At 43.4% G+C, this 14,246-nt stretch overlaps 1 protein-coding gene across 4 annotated transcripts in view; it reads right to left on the bottom strand.

Annotated features, from left to right (window-relative positions):
- The window catches only part of HOMER1 (homer scaffold protein 1), a 151,484-nt gene that overhangs the window by 27,644 nt on the left and 109,594 nt on the right, over window positions 1-14,246 (bottom strand). For all 4 annotated transcript variants that reach the window (XM_073344146.1, XM_073344148.1, XM_073344149.1 and 1 more), the window contains exon 6: window positions 11,003-11,159. In XM_073344146.1, coding sequence (XP_073200247.1) covers window positions 11,003-11,159 — 157 coding nt within the window. The remainder of the gene's footprint in view (window positions 1-11,002; window positions 11,160-14,246) is intronic.

Here is a 14,246-nt window from a genome sequence, read left to right as displayed (position 1 = left end):
AACAATGCTAACACATAGGAGAGGCAGACTAATTCAGGTATGTATTTGTCAGTGTTCAGCAGAGGAATAGGCATGAGCTGGTACCAGGTCTCCCAGCATCACACCAAGATTTTCCCTGATGGACAGCCTTACTTTTCAATTTTGGAATGGACATAGTCAGATCTGAGTGTGCTGGATCTGATTAACCTTTTGTGTGGGACTTGACCCTGCTCAAAGGGGCCCTTTTGTCTTTTGCCATTTTTTCAGAACCACCATGAAAGGATCCAACAACTTCTCTTGTGCCTCAGAGCTTACTGTTAAGCTCTTGACTGGCATCACAAGACATCTCCGAAACCTTTTTTCTAAGATCTGAAGGATACCAAATCCATACATTTGTTTTGTAAACTTTCATGTGTTTCAGAACAACCCAGTTATTGCCAAAATTTTGCCATGAAGTGTGTTTCTGATACTGAACATTTCAGAAAAAAGTAGTGATCTTTAGTCTTTTAGAACTTTATAGTTTCAATGAAGCTGTATGCAGTCTTTTTCCCTCTCAGCCCTAGGTCCATGGTTGGGAAGGAGGGCAACTGGAGCAGGAAGATAGGGGGACAATGGACAGCAAACTAATATAGATTAATGCACGTACCTAGTCCTGACTTGCCAATGTTAACAAGGGGTGAGACTTTCAGTTATTGGCACATCTTCAGGAGCTGCTGGTTCCTGTATTTGAGGATCCAGATCCTCTGGGAGGACCCTAGGACCTATTAATAAGTTTTCCCAAGCCCCACAGGGTTTTAACACATTTCATAGAATCATAAACTTTAAGGTCAGAAGGGACCATTATGATCATCTAGTCTGACCTCCTGCACAACACAGGCCAGAGAATCTCACCCAGCCACTCCTATAACAAACCCCTAACCTATGTCTGAGCTACTGAAGTCCTCAAATCGTGGTTTAAAGACTTCAAGGTGCAGAGAATCCTCCAGCAAGTGACCCGTGCCCCACGCTGCAGAGGAAGGCAAAAAAAACCCCAGGGCCTCTGCCAATCTGCCCAGGAGAAAAATTCCTTCCCGACCCCAAATATGGTGATCAGCTAAACCTGAGCATGTGGGCAGACTCATGAGCCAAACACCCAGGAAAGAATTCTCTGTAGTAACTCAGATCCCACCCCATCTAACATCCCATCACAAGCCATTGGGCATATATATCACTAATAGTTGAAGATCAGTTAATTGCCAAAATTAGGCTATCCCATCATATCATCCCTTCCATAAACTTATCAAGATTAGTCTTCAAGCCAGATATGTCTTTAGCCCCCCACTGCTTCCCTTGGAAGGCTGTTCCAGAACTTCACTCCTCTGATGGTTAGAAACCTTCATCTAATTTCAAGTCTAAACTTCCTGATGGCCAGTTTATATCCATTTGTTCTTGTGTCCACATTGGTACAGAGCTTAAATAATTCTTCTCCCTCTGTGGTATTTATCCCTCTGATATATTTATAGAGAGCAATCATATCTCCTCTCAGACTTCTTTTGGTTAGGCTAAACAAGCCAAGCTCTTTGAATCTCCTTTCATAAGACAAGTTTTCCATTCCTCGGATCATCCTAGTTGCCCTTCTCTGTACCTGTTCCAGTTTGAATTCATCTTTCTTAAACATGGGAGACCAGAACTGCACACAATATTACAGATGAGGTCTCACCACTGCCTTGTATAACGGTACTAACACCTCCTTATGTCTACTGGAAATACCTCACCTGAGGCATCCCAAGACGGCATTAGCTTTTGTCACGGCCATATTACGTTGGTGGCTTATAGTCATCCTGTGATCAACCAATACTCCGAGGTCCTTCTCCTCCTCTGTTACTTCCAACTGATGCGTCCCCAGTTTATAACAAAAATTCTTGTTATTAATCCCTAAATGCATGACCTTGCACTTTTCACTATTAAATTTCATCCTATTACTATTACTCCAGTTTACAAGGTCATCCAGATCTTTCTGTATGATATCCCGGTCCTTCTCTGTATTGGCAATACCTCCCAGCTTTGTGTCATCCGCAAACTTTATTCGCACATTCCAGCTTTTTGTGCCAAGGTCAGGAATAAAAAGATTAAATAAGATTGGTCCCAAAACCGATCCCTGAGAAACTCCACTAGTAACCTCCTTCCAGCCTCACAGGTCACCTTTCAGTGTGACCCATTGTAGTCTCCCCTTTAACCAGTTCCTTATCCACCTTTCAATTTTCACATTGATCCCCATCTTTTCCAATTTCGCTAATAATTCCCCATGTGGAAACATATCAAATGCCTTACTGAAATCGAGGTAAATTAAATCCACTGCATTTCCTTTGTCTAAAATATCTGTTACCTTCTCAAAGAAGGAGATCAGGTTGGTTTGACACGATCTACCTTTTGTAAAGCCATGCTGTATTTTGTCCCAATTACCATTGACTTCAATGTCCTTAAATACTTTCTCCTTCAAAATTTTTTTCCAAGACCTTGCATACTACAGAGGTCAAATTAACAGGCCTGTAGTTACCCGGATCACTTTTTTTCCCCCTTTCTTAAAAATAGGAACTATGTGAGCAATTCTCCAGTCATACAGTACAACCCCTGAGTTTACAGATTCATTAAAATTTTTTGCTAATGGGCTTGCAATTTCATGTGCCAGTTCCTTTAATATTCTTGGATGAAGATTATCTGCCCCCTCCCCCCCCCCGATTTAGTCCCATTAAGCTGTTCAAGTTTGGCTTCTACCTCGGATGTGGTAATATCTACCTCCATATCCTCCTTCCCATTTGTCACCCTACCATTATCCCTAAGCTCCTCATTAAAGACTGAGGCAAAGTATTTGTTTAGATATTGGGCCATGCCTAGATTATTCTTAACCTCCACTCCATCCTCAGTGTTTAGCAGTCCCACCTCTTCTTTCTTTGTTTTCTTCTTATTTATACAGCTATAGAACCTTTTACTATTGGTTTTAATACATGGAAGATCTCATGTTTCTTCTTTTTGTCCAGAGAATTTCATAATAGACCTCTCTGACTCATTGGACAATATAGGTTAATACACATAACTAGAGTGGAGCTAATTCATTTGTTTTTAAAAATTGAATGAAGAATAATCAGGGACAGGGGTATTTTGGCATAGTTTCTGTTTTAAAAAAGGATGACGAGATTTACAAATAACGTAAAATAAATAGAAGAGACTAAGGCCATTGTTTAAAGGCAAGATTTTGAAAATATTTATATAAAATAGAAAAAGCTTGAGTTTGAACGAAGTTCGAAATATTAAAAAAGACAAAGGTATCTGTGACAGGTGGGGCTGCTCCATAGTGCCCCCGGTGGAACCAAGTGTGGTTCTGCGGGTGCTCCCTGAGTCCACAAGTTTTGACTGTCTGCTTGGAGAAGGGCAGCTTGTGCCCTACGCTTAGCAACAGTCTCTAAACAGTTAAACACAAATAAACTCAAAATTTGGCTGTCTGTGCCTTTTAATAAACAAACAACAACAAAGCAAGCACTTATTTGCAGCACTTGAAGGCAAGGCCCTGACCTGGCATTGGGCTTGTGGGTTAGCACTGAGGAGCACAGTCTCTGCCCAGTCTCGCCCAGCTCTGCCCCTGAGAAGAATCTGGGAAGCATTCTTAATTGGCCTGCTGGCTCCTGATTGGTCAGTTCTCCTCCTTGCCCTTCTAGGACTCTGGACAACTAAGTCTTGTTGGTAGCCCAGCCTGACTGTATGTGCAGATGTGTGTGCGCGGATGTGTGTGGGGAGGGAGGTGTCAGGATGCCAACACCTCTAGTAGGGGTTAGGGAAGGCCTGATAGATCCCAAGGGCCCCAATCTCCTCCTTCTAGAATATCCACACCATCCCAGGAAAAGAAACCTGCATTCTAGCGCTGTGAACCTTGGTATCGCATGCAAAAGGCATATGGTTGCAGTGCCAAATAACATTGAGTAATGCGAGGACTAGTGTCCTTCAACACCTGCAACCATTTATGGGGTGGATTGTCCATTATTAGGTTAAAGGGAGACCCTAAAATATAATAATGTAATTCCCCAACAACCTATTTGATGGTCAGGCATTCTTGCTTGATGATGAAGAATCTAGTCTCTAGTGGATGCAGTTTCTGAATAGTATAAGATCCTCCACAACCTGAAAGTTTTGTGACACTGCTCCCAAACATACTGCAGAAGCATCAGTTTGCAGTAAGAACTGGAATGAGAAGTTGTCCAGACTCTGAAGTACAGGCTGCTGACACAGGGTACTCTTTATCTTGATAATGGCTTCATCACAGTCAGTTGTCCACTGCTCTGGGTGCAGTGGCCTTTGTGAGGTCTGTCAATGGTGCTGCAAGGTTTGCGAAGTGGGGCATGAACCTAATGTAGTAGTTGGCCCACTCCCAGGAAAGCACCCCCCGCCCCCCCTCTCCATAGCACTATGTCCATCCATACCCTACTTCAATGGTGTGCTTATGAGAGAAAGGAGATCAAGGGAGCCCCAAGGTGTCCTTTAGGTGCTACCTGTTGGCACTGAGGGAAAGCGTCACAAAAATTCACTACTTCTTTGTGGACCCCTGGCTGATAAAATCTCCAGGGTTTTGTCTCTGCCCAAGTGAGCAACGAAGGGACTCATGTGCCAGCTGTAGCATTTTTTTCTGAACGTTTCAAAGCACCAGGATCTAGTGGCATACCTCACCTGGGCTGGAGTTCATCTCCACTCAACAGAGTAAGTCATTTTGCCACTTGAAATAAGGACATTGGGCGGTTTAAACCTCCTGAGAGATAGTTCCATTAACCACCACAATCTAGGTGTATGCCTCTCCAAGGGTGGCATCTCCTTGTTCTTCTCAGACCAAATCAAAGGAACTGGTTAACAGCATTGGGTTGATGTTGGGAAGAGAGTTATTCCGAGGCTGTTCTGCTGAGCTGCCAGCCAGCTCATCAGCTGCCAAGGCTGTTTGCAATCAAGCAAGTTGTCGCTGTTTCTGAGTCTTCTTGAATTGCAAGAAGCCATTACAGAGGTTGGAGCCCACAATCAGGAAGATGTCAGACAGGTGGTCAGATCTGATGTCTGAGCTCTCGGAGTGGTGCAGTAATAGTGAAGAGAAACATTGCCAGTCCCTCCTGATTATTACTTCCCATGGCAAACTGGGTGTTATACCAACCTGAAGCATTCTGGTTGGTCCCGTATGTTCAAAGATCGCCAGGTTATTGGGTAGGTATGAGTATCCCCATGGACCCAGGTCATATACACTGGATCATCCTCCTGTTGCTCTCCAGAATCCAGTAAGGTCTCCCAGACTAGGGTTCAGAAGCACCTTGAGTTTATTAGCTCTGATACTGTTGAGCCCCATAGAACTATTGGATTTACAAATCCTTAGCAACAGTTCTCATCTGTTCTTCCTGAGAGGCCCTAGCACTCCATGAAACCACACTCTATGAAATTGCATGAGTGACTGATGTACCCCAGCTTTCCACTGTGGAAACAGATGATCATTTGTTTAGGGGAAGCTCCCTGACCGGCTCCCAGGTGTGACTCCATGTACTTCCTCTCTGATGCTCTTTTGGTGGTGTTGTGCGGTGCCTTCTGGGGTCCATGAGGAGGGTAACCCTCGTTCTGAGACTTTTCCAGGAAACGGCCGAGGGTGATTCCTTGGGAGGTTGGGGCCAGGCTTCTCCAGGCCCAGGTGGCTCACACTGGTCGGGTCAACCAAACAGCATAAAGTCCTCTGTGAATAGGATGGCACCTTCAGTGGTGCTGGAGTTATGTCTGCATATGGTAGGTTTGAATGGTGGCTTACAAAACCTCTAGATACTGTCTGCACACTACAGACTCTACAATTTCAATTGGAGAGCGGGAAACCAGCTGAAGCAAGTAGGTGGCCCAATCCTTTAGTTGCTGGGCATTGGAACAGGGTTGTATCCCAAAGGAGAAAGTTTCTATCTGGAACCAGTGCTGGTAAGTCTCCAGTGATACTCCTGGTCAGTCAAAGATGGTGGTTTTCAGGGTATCATAGTCCTTTGTGGCTTCATCATTTAAGGCCCAGTAACCTGTCTGAGCTTCCCCAGACAGAAAAGGAGCTAGTCATGCAGCTTAGGTAGTCTTTTCCCACTGAACAGCGTAACATGTATTTCAAGATCATCATCAGGTCCCAGTTTGGTAAGGTCTATTCCTGACCCCAAAGTGTCCCTCTGGAATGGGAGAGGCTGGTGATCCACCCATTTATTGCCTCCTGGAACTGTCATTGCCGCTATGGCTGCTGCCTCTACAGTAGCTTGAGGAGCACAGCTTGCTGCTTCTGGGTGGCCTCTTTGGCGGCCAGTTGCGCATCCAGGAAAAGCCTCTGCTGCAGAGCCGGGAGTTATACAGTCTCCTCCATGGTTCTCATTTACAGAAAGGAGGAGTCGATCCTATTGCTAATACCAAGTTGGGATAGGTGGGGCTGCTCCATAGTGCCTCTTGTGGGGCCAAGTGTGGTACTGCAGGTGTTCCCTGCTTTAGACCACAAGTACTGGCAGCCTGCTTGGAGCAGGGTGACCATGTCACAAGCTCAGCAACCGTCCCTAAAGAGTTAAATAAAAATAAACTCAGATGTCGGCTGTCAGCACCTTTAAATAAACAAACAACAACATACTTAGTTGCAGCACTTGAAGACAAGGCCCTGTGGTTCTGGGATAGCAATGAGGAGCTCCAATTCTGTCACAGTCCTTATCCGGCCTGCTGGCTCCCAATTGGTAAGTTTCTCCTTCTGGCCCTTTTAGGCCTCTGGAGGACTAAGTCTTGTTGGTAGCCTAACTGGGCAGGTGGGTTTTAGGGTGCCAACACCTCCAGCAGAGTGCAGAAAAGGCCTGATATTATGCTTATGATATTTAACAGCAAGATAGACAGACAGGCTAGAATTAATGAGAATAATAAAAAATGAAAAAAGGGTTATATAGAACTGTAAAGACGAATGCTAATAATAAACATACTACATCAAGGTTCTGGTTGAATATAAAATTATACAGGAAAAAGGCAAGCAGTAACATAATTTTAGCATCAAAAACAATAGTGAAGGACTAAATACAGAAAAATAAGATCAAGCCCATTGTTCAGTACATGTGATATGTTGCTTCTGTGTTTGATCCTCAGAGGATAAGAGTCTGCTACAGCTCCCAGCTTGAGGACTTAGGCCCCCATCCTGCAAACACTCACTAACTTAACTTTACTTAAATGAGTAATTCAATTAAAGTAAATGATCTTACACTTCTAAAATACAAATTATAAAGCAGTTTTACCAAATTGCATAGAAAATTTAATTTTCAAAACTACACTATGCATCATTAAACAGATGTAAAACAAGTCGTTATTTCTGGAAACTCCAATTCATTCTTGTTTCTTTCCTTTCTCTGGTAACAAATGTGATTATCCACTATGGTTCTCCCTCTCACTATGTCACTGGCTTTTTTGTGGTTTTCAAGGACAATCTGATTGGTGTGTGAGCTTCCCAAGAGAACAGACACACAGGCACAGATATAAACACCGCCCATCCAAGATGCTCTCACAGAAAAATCTTGTATACAGAGAACCCATTTAACTACGCTTTAACATGCAAACCAGTACTGGGGTTGTTGTCTCCCCTTGAAATCTATCTTAATATGAATATTTCTAAAAATCAGGGCTATTCATTACAGGAGTCTCTTTTCTTGACAGGGCTCTCAGGATCAAATGGCATGTTTCTTGGGAGCTTAATGGACAGATTTTTGGTCATGTTTCATCTACATGCGCTCTGAAGAAAGAGTTGGATTTAACAACTGAGCCTATTATAATGATAATCCATTTGTCAAAAAAGGCACAATCACTTAACCTCTGCTTGCCATCATATGGTGTAGCTAAAACATTGCCTCCTGGTCTGTTATTCCAATATTTCAGCAGAATTTTAAGCACCAGTTTCTATCTTTATTACAGAGGGAGCTAACTGAGATGCAGTAGCTTGTCAAAATTGTGCTTTAAAAAAATGTCACTGAATTAACTACCAAATCTAAAAGCTTCTCCAGTTCCAAACATGGGACCTCACCCTAAAGGGTACTGACTGATTCTTGTAAAGTGCTGAGGGAAGTTTTGAAAGTGCTCAGAACCTTACAGGATCAGGCCCAGTCTAGATTAACCACCTACATCCTGATTTGATCCACTTTTGCATCAATCATGCTGACGGCATATTGATGTTGATTTTTTTTTTAAATGCCGGAACTCCATATATTTGCTTAGAGAGCTGGATTTATTGGGTCAGGTCTATCTCGAAGATAGCTGGGAGTGCTGGTAGCGTAGGGCCTGAGGAGGGACTCTACATAGCCAGACAATCCTGCTGTCAGGGTGCCAATGCCTGAGATGATGGGGCATCCAGGATTTCCAGGTTTATGGATCTTGGGTAGCAGATATAGCAAGATAGAGATAGAGATAGCAGCACTCCCAGCTATCTTCGAGACACCACTGACTTCCTGAGGAAACTACAATCCATCGGTGATCTTCCTGAAAACACCATCCTGGCCACTATGGATGTAGAAGCCCTCTACACCAACATTCCACACAAAGATGGACTACAAGCCGTCAGGAACAGTATCCCCGATAATGTCACGGGAAACCTGGTGGCTGAACTTTGTGACTTTGTCCTCACCCATAACTATTTCACATTTGGGGACAATGTGTACCGTCAAATCAGCGGCACTGCTATGGGTACCCGCATGGCCCCACAGTATGCCAACATTTTTAGGGCTGACTTAGAACAGCGCTTCCTCAACTCCCGTCCCCTAATGCCCCTACTCTACTTGTGCTATATTGATGACATCTTCATCATCTGGACCCATGGAAAAGAAGCCCTTGAGGAATTCCACCATGATTTCAACAATTTCCATCCCACCATCAATCTCAGCCTGGACCACTCCACACAAGTGATCCACTTCCTGGACACTACGGTGCTAATAAGCGATGGTCACATAAACACCACCCTATACCGGAAACCTACTGACCGCTATACTTACCTACATGCCTCCAGCTTTCATCCAGACCACACCACACAATCCATTGTCTACAGCCAAGCTCTATGATACAAGCGCATTTGCTCCAACCTCTCAGACAGAGACAAACACCTACAAGATCTCTATCAAGCATTCTTACAACTACAATACCCACCTGTGGAAGTGAAGAAACAGACTGACAGAGCCAGAAGAGTACCCAGAAGTCACCTACTACAGGACAGACCCAACAAAGAAAATAACAGAACGCCACTAGCCATCACCTTCAGCCCCCAACTAAAACCTCTCCAACGCATCATCAAGGATCTACAACCTATCCTGAAGGATGACCCATCACTCTCACAGATCATGGGAGACAGGCCAGTCCTTGCTTACAGACAGCCCCCCAGCCTGCAGCAAATACTCACCAGCAACCACATACCACACAACAAAAACACAGACCCAGGAACCTATCCTTGCAATAAAGCCCATTGCCAACTGTGTCCACATATCTATTCAGGGGACACCATCACAGGGCCTAATCACATCAGCCACACTATCAGAGGCTCATTCACCTGCACATCCACCAATGTGATATATGCCATCATGTGCCAGCAATGCCCCTCTGCCATGTACATTGGTCAAACTGGACAGTCTCTACGTAAAAGAATAAATGCACAAATCAGATGTCAAGAATTATAACATTCATAAACCAGTTGGAGAACACTTCAATCTCTCTGGTCACTCGATTTTCAGACCTAAAAGTCGCAATATTACAACAAAAATACTTCAAAAACAGACTCCAACGAGAGACTGCTGAATTGGAATTAATTTGCAAACTGGATACAATTAACTTAGGCTTGAATAGAGACTGGGAGTGGATGGGTCATTACACAAAGTAAAACTATTTCCCCATGTTTATAACCCCCCTCCCCCCAAAAACTGTTCCTCAGACATTCTTGTCAACTGCTGGAAATGGCCCACCTTGATTATCACTACAAAAGGCTTTCTCCCCCAGCCCCCTGCTCTCCTGCTAGTATTAGCTCATCTTAAGTGATCACTCTCCTTACAGTGTGTATGATAACACCCATTGTTTCATGTTCTCTGTGTATATAAATCTCCCCACTGTATTTTCCACTGAATGCATCTAATGAAGTGAGCTGTAGCTCACGAAAGCTTATGCTCAAATAAATCTGCTAGTCTCTAAGGTTCCACAAGCACTCCTTTTCTTTTTGCGAATACAGACTAACATGATTGCTACTCTGAAACTGTTAAAAGAGGTATTCTTGACCTTTTCCGTTTATGGGGCTTATATTGCACTCTGTGTGCTCTGAAGCCGAGCAGCTGGTGTACCTCTTGCAGGGACAATCTGCATATCAGCTGTTCGGGGGTGTGAGCAAGAGGGGATTGAAGTGGAAACAAGGATGTGTGAAGGGGCAGGAGGCAGTTGAAGGGAGATGCAGGGGGCCGGATGGGATGGGGGGCAGGGGCAGTGGGTGCACGGCATGGTGGATAGGGCAATGCAGGGGAATCAGGAGGCAGGCGGAGAAATGAAGGGGGAAGGAGAGGAGGGATGGGGCAAGTGAGGAGGGGGCAGGGCAGGAGTTGAGTGTGGGTGGGACCATGAGCAGAAGAGGTGGACGGGAAGCTAGCCTCCCATAGGGGAATTGTCACTTACCGCCCATATCTATAAGGTGTCACACACCCCTACAGCATCGTCTAAGTGATATAAAAATATACACATTTCTTATGACAATTTACAAGAGAATACTTATTCTGTTGTAACAGATGTTACAGAATACTTTGCGCCACCCTGGAGTTTTGAGTAAATTCCTAAGAAAAATGTCAGTGCACACATATTCTCTCTCTCTCTCTCTCTCTCTCTCACAAAACCCTGTTTGGGTGCAGTTTGGCAACTGCAATATGAGAAGATAATCCCTTGAGAGATCACTATACTTCCAAATAATCAAATATATTCACTAGCTCCTCAGTCTTATGGATTTCAAGGACCTCAGCTGTTTGTCTGGACTCACCCTCTTATGTAGACGTTCTGCTTCCTCCTGATATGCAGCAAGCTGTTGTTTCCATTGTTTTACATTGGCAGTGGATTCCAGCAGAGCTGCTGTGAGCTTGGCATTGTTACCCTTAAGTGTGGCCAGTTCAGCCTCCCAGTGCTTGCTGATTGTCGAACTACAAACATAGAATAAGAACAATCATAATAATGCAAATCACCATAGCCTCATTTTTTTTTTCTTTTTGGCTCTTCATTGCCAAAGTGCTGTCTTTCAGGAAACATTCAAAATACAGAAAATCAAGGACTAATTAAAAAAATCTCACTCCATTGAAAGCTTAAATGAGAAAGGTACCCAGGCTGGTTTAGTTGCTCAAATAGTTCAAATTCTCAAAACACTTAAAATAGATTTCACCATGGAAAAGTATAATTACAAAAACCTTCAAAGTCCAATTTATCCTACCACAAATAGATGCTGAAGCCCAGGACTGCTTTCTAAAAGTAACTGCATGTGATTTAAAAAACATATTCAACATAATTCCTAATGATTTAAATATATATATATGCTTTCTATGTAACTGATCTTTTTTTAGCTTTAAATTTTTGAAATATATTTCAACATATTGATTTCAGAGAATGAGTACAGTGGTTTGGAGCTACAGTGTAGTCAGCCTAATTACAATATCTCTAGTACAGAAGTAAATCAAACCTGAAGAATACACTTCGGCATACATTCAAACATCCTGAATGTATTGGGAAGCTTCTCCTCCTAGGAAGTCCATCCTGGACCTCCTCGAGAATAACTTTACGGGGAATTAATATGTTTCCATAAATATGCATCCCTATTTCTAATGCTGCAATTCTGCTTTCCCGTCATCTGTAGATAATAAAAAATTAGGTACACTTCTCATGTACGTAACACTGTTCTCAACAGTATGAAAATCATGCATGTTTCTGTAACCTTTCCTTTAGGTGTTAAATAGGATAAAAGATGAGGCCTCAGTTCACATAGTAAAACGTCTCAGTGATTACTTCTCAGATTTCATTACAAGATAAAAAAATCTTGTGTGGAGTCTGATTACCAAATCTAAACAACCATAAAATTAATTACTATGACGTTAGCTACTTTTAAAGAATTATTTTTTTCCTGCACGAAGGAATTATGCAGATGGATACTACCTGGAATAAGGACAAGATAAAAATAAAGGTCCCTCTTAATCTTATTACCCTAGATGGAGATTAAGGCTATCCTTCACTAAGGGTAAATCTCTCCTGGGATGCAGCTGCCCTTCCTGCACCCACACAAGTGAATCAAGACCGAAAGGTTTATCCCACATTGGCTTCCCTGATCTACATTTATGGAGGTTAAATGTCCAAAGGTCTAAACAGGATTTTAAAACTTCAAATTCCACAGCTGTCTAAAACTAGAGGCCTTTTGACTTCCGTGCATCCATATAAAAATGATTGATTTTTACCCAAATTATAAAAAGACCATTTGACATACCAGTATTTTTTAGCTTTGCTTTTCACATATGCTCTTCTATTCTAACCAACTAGTTTTAACATGACAATATAAAATAATGTAATAGTGACATTAATGATCAAACAGAAAGGAATATTTTAGATATTTCTCTTTGTGCTTCACTGTTAATGCCTGTAGCAAAAAAACAGCCCAGTTAATGGCTTAAATGGAAAGAATCAATTGTCTCAGTCCATTCCAATGGACAAATTTTCACATCACAAACACTATCACCATAACAATTACACTTTTGTCAGCAGCATCAGCAAGAGAGACCAAGGACTGAATAGGCAGAGAGCTTTTATCACTCTATCTCAGCCCTGGTCTACATTACAGAGTTAAGTCGAGGTAAAACAGCTTATGTTGACCTAATTCTGTAAGTGTCTACACGAAAATGCTGCTCCCACCGATGTAACTCACCCACTACACTGACTTAGGCCTGGTCTATGATACAGCGTTCGATCGATGCAAGGCAGTTTATGTCGACCTAACTCGTAAGCGGCTACACTAAAACGTCGCTCCCGCTGATGTAACATGCCCACTACACCGACCTACTAACTCCACGTCTGTGAGAGGCGTAGCACTTAGGTTGACATAGTTAGGTCGATGCAGTGTCAGTGTAAACACTGCATTACTTACATTGACTTTAGTGGCCTCCAGGAGGTTTCCTACAATGCCTAAAATTCAGTCACCATTTTGAACTCCACAGCCCGGTGACCAGGTAGACAGCCCTCCCCTTTAAAGCCCTGCGAATTTTTGGAATTCCATTTCCTATTTGTTTGGCGTGGAGAGTTCACCTAGCAACTGCCCCGCTGACCATGCTGACTGCACACTGCTGACACACTTCTGCGTGGAGTACACAGGAGGTGGTGGATCTCCTGGGTCTGTGGGGAGAAGAGGGATCTGCAGCAGTGCCACATGAAAGCCAAGGAGCTGAGGCAGGTGTACCAGAAGGCAATGGAGCCTAACAGTTGCTGTGGTGCAGAGCTGCAGACATGCCACTTTTACAAAGAGCTGCATGCCATCTTTGGTGGAGCAGGAATCACAGGCAGCTGGAGTAAACAGTTAGGAGGAGGTGTTGGATGAGGAAGAGGAGGAGTATGGGGGACAGGCGACTGGGGGATCCAGTGGTGCAGCGATCCAGGACGTATTTTTTACTCCAGATCAGTCAAGCCAGTTCCTACAGTCCAGCATGGGCAAGCCTGATGCTGGGGAAGGAACCTCTGGTATGTGTACAGTTTGCTTTGATATTGCAGGGACACATCTGTTCATTTACTCTTTTTTGATCATGCTAGAAAAGGTAGTGAAATAACCAACAGAGGTAGATGCACTATCTGCTTCTTATTCCCCTGTAGAATTAGGCAGGGGGGTCCTGCAGAACAGTTTGTTTATGTGCACCAGGATGCACCTTGAATTCCTAGAGATCTTGAAGAAACTTTTCTGAAGGTACACTGCAATCCTCTGCTGAAGGTTTCTAGGGAGGGCTGCCTTATTTTTTCTGCTGTGGTAGGACACTTTCCCATTCCACTCAGCAATTACTTAAGCAAGCATCACTGAAACACACAAGCTAGCTGCAGATGGATCCAGTCTACAGCCAGACATGTGCAGGAGCTGTTCCCTTTCAGCCTCCATTACCCTCAGGAGTGAGATATCACCTAAAATCACCACTGCCTGTGGAAAATGGTGCCAGTATTCAGTTCAATTGCCCTATCTACATATACTCATACCCGTCCCCCTCATTGTCCCA

The sequence above is a fragment of the Lepidochelys kempii genome, chromosome 5, assembly GCF_965140265.1.
Source record: "Lepidochelys kempii isolate rLepKem1 chromosome 5, rLepKem1.hap2, whole genome shotgun sequence".
Lineage (NCBI taxonomy): Eukaryota > Metazoa > Chordata > Testudines > Cheloniidae > Lepidochelys > Lepidochelys kempii.
This window is presented reverse-complemented; position numbering and strand designations above follow the sequence as displayed.